Source organism: Pygoscelis adeliae, unplaced genomic scaffold (genome assembly GCF_000699105.1).
Source record: "Pygoscelis adeliae isolate BGI_AS28 unplaced genomic scaffold, ASM69910v1 Scaffold243, whole genome shotgun sequence".
Lineage (NCBI taxonomy): Eukaryota > Metazoa > Chordata > Aves > Sphenisciformes > Spheniscidae > Pygoscelis > Pygoscelis adeliae.
In genome coordinates this window covers 404,182-407,266 of record NW_008824363.1, presented here as the reverse complement: position 1 = coordinate 407,266, position 3,085 = coordinate 404,182, and the positions used below count along the sequence as shown (strand labels likewise).

At 36.7% G+C, this 3,085-nt stretch overlaps 1 protein-coding gene across 1 annotated transcript in view; it reads left to right on the top strand.

Moving 5' to 3' along the window:
• The window catches only part of ZCCHC4 (zinc finger, CCHC domain containing 4), a 16,509-nt gene that overhangs the window by 9,045 nt on the left and 4,379 nt on the right, over positions 1 to 3,085 (top strand). The window contains exons 9-12 of the mRNA XM_009319891.1: positions 476 to 597; positions 1,224 to 1,299; positions 1,785 to 1,836; positions 2,607 to 2,751. Of these exons, the coding sequence (XP_009318166.1) occupies positions 476 to 597; positions 1,224 to 1,299; positions 1,785 to 1,836; positions 2,607 to 2,751 (395 nt within the window). The remainder of the gene's footprint in view (positions 1 to 475; positions 598 to 1,223; positions 1,300 to 1,784; positions 1,837 to 2,606; positions 2,752 to 3,085) is intronic.

Below are 3,085 nucleotides of genomic sequence, written 5' to 3'. Positions count from 1 at the left end.
TTCAGAGATGAGAGCTTTTGTGACAAGGCAGTGCTGGAAAAAGCAGTGCTGATTTGGATTTGCAGCTTTGTAATTATTCTGAGATAGGTGAAGATGCATATCAACTCTTACATTGCCGGATAGAACAAACAATGTAGGTTTTTTTTTTAATGGGTTGCTCTTTTGTAGAACAAACAACTGCAATGTTATCTCAGATATCCCATGCAAAAGAGCAAAAATGGATAAGTAAAATAGGATTATTATAGTGTTGGGAACTTAGTTTCCTGAGTCTAGCCTGATATTATGGTTGCACAAATTTAAAAATAAATGAGACAAAATACTTGCTGTAGAATTTGTAATCTAATTTGGGGTTAGAGTCTTTTATATAAAAATGAAAATGTCATAAGGCACATATAAAGATAATAAATATGTTAATAGTTCTGCCTGTGCTTAGCATTCAGTTTAAGACTCTTTTTCTATGATTTTATTTTTCTAGGTAGACTATGATAATCATGCACTTTATAAACATGGCAAGACAGGTCGTAGACAGTCCCCTGTCCGTATCTTCACGAACCTCACCCCAAGCATGATTGTACTTCCTGTAGAAGAGGGTTATAGGTAAGATGTGTTAACGCTCAGTGACTGATAAGAGTGTGTTTGTTCTTAACTGGGGCATAAAGTCTCTAAAGGACTTTGGGATGGTGCTGTTCAGAATTGTCATGCCTAACTTTTGGATGCCAGGCTCAAGAGCATGTTTCTCTGTCTCATTCTGAGGTTGCATGTTCTATAAATAACGTGTACGAGAGCTGGGCACCTAAAAAAAGTTTTACCTTTGCCAGTGTGGAATGATAAGATTCCTCAGCTAGTCCCTAGGAAATGTTTTGTACGCCTATGAGAGAGAGAGATTTACAGCTCTCCCTTATAATCAGCTTGGTTGAAATGGTACTTAATAAAATTAACACTAAGAGAAGCATTAAGGACAAAGGAATGGATTTGGTTTAATTTACTGCTGATAGTGTTGCTAATTTGAATTCAGGCACCTGAATTTTACTATTTGGATGTACTGTGTCTAAATGATTATGAGGCTCTGAGCCTAAGTGGTGATTTTATGCATCAAAAACATCATCTTTAATTTAGCAAAGTGATTTTGCAATCCTTATATTTATTATTGAGCTTGTATAAAATTAATTTATATTGCTTTTTGAGCAAATAGTGGACCAGTACATTTTATTTTTTTTTTCCAGGTTTTGCACTATATGTCAGCGGTATGTTAGTTCTGGTAACCAGCACTGTGAGATATGCAATTCATGTACGTCAAAAGTAAGTCCAATACTAAAAGTACATCAAATAATAACTTCTGTAATGTTTGCTCTGATAAAAACCTATTCTGATACCGATTTCCTTGGGAAAGCCCGAAGAGTTCAGTTTCGTAGACTTATTATTAACTTCACAGGACATCATTCATAACCCACTGGGAATTAATTTCTCTTTCCCCAATTCCTTTGAGTTGGAAAGAGGACAGGAAAAGTTTACTACTTGCCACTTACACCATACCTTATTCATCAGTGGTCTGTTGACACACACATTTCTTCTTATGTTTCGGAAGTTGTAGAACTTGCTAATTTTAAAATGCAGCCATTTTGCTGCGGTTGTCACAGATTCTCAGGACTGTTGTTTTTAAGTTACAGTCCTTCCTACAGAGGACCTGTTTCTGTAAATAATGGGGTCCATACATCAGTAGTTCAATTTTAAGGTAGAATCAGTGTTTTTTTCAAACAAACAATGCATTTATTCATCTTTTGTAGGATGGTAGACGATGGAAACATTGTGTTCTTTGCAAAAAATGTGTAAAACCCTGTAAGTACAGAAAAATACTTTTCTGAATAAAAGTACACTTACTGTTTAAGCTATAGTCCAAAGAAACTGAGATGACAAACCAGAAGAGAAAATATTCTGCAAAAGAAATAAAATGTAATCATAGAATAGAAGACTCATGAAGACATAGAGTAAAGGAAAAACCTCAATTTCATATGAGTTGCCATTAGATAACTTAGGTATATTTGCACTGTGTGGAAATGTGATCAATTCTTGTCAAGGCATACTAAATCCCAGTTGTATTTGTTATGGGGAAACTTAAATATTGTGATTTGCCATATATAAGTGTTTCCTGATTTTGTAAACTATTTCATTAGAATTTTATAAACAAATAAGCAATTACTAAAATGTTTGAGAGAGCATGATCAAATTATGTTTCATACACAAATGCAGTTGTATTTATAGCCGTGTTTAAATAGCTGAAGCACTCATTTTTGTTACTGATGGAGAAATCAAAATTTGTAAGTCCGTTTTAACATCTGGACTATTTTTCATGTTAAGATCACATACAGGATAATAGTTCTAATGGCAAAGTAATTCAGTTATATTGAAATAGTTACACAGTATATCTAATGAAGTAGTACCTGGCTGTCTTACGAAATGTGGTAAGGGACCAGAAACTGACTACATCCATCTCTGTAAAACTAAAACAAAATTAAAACCCTGGTAATATAGCCTATATTTAAAGCTTAGTTTCAGAATGATCATTCTAAACCTTTTCAAGATTATAAATCATGTTACTTATTTTGCAGCTTGGTTTCACTGTAAAAATTGCAACTGCTGCGCTCTTCAAAACCACACTTGTGAGAAGACTGATGCTGTCTGTTTTGTCTGTGGCAAGGCAGGTCACAAACGCAGTACCTGTCCCAGTCTCTCCCACACCAGAACAGCTTGCCAGTAAGTGTGATATTGCATTGATACAATAAAAGATAGCATTCATGGCTCCTATGATTGGAGTGGTGGGATGGAGGGATACAGGCTCTTTAGGAAGGACAGGCAGGGGAGACAAGGAGGGGGTGTCACCCTCTATGTGAATGACCAGCTGGAGTGCATGGAGCTCTGCCTGGGGATGGATGAGGAGCCGACCGAGAGCTTATGGGTCAGGATTAAAGGGAAGGCAGGGACAGGTGACATTACGGTGGGGGTCTGCTACAGGCCACCTGACCAGGAAGACCGAGCAGAAGAGGCCTTCTATAGACAGATAGGAGCAGCCTCACGCTCACAAGCCCTG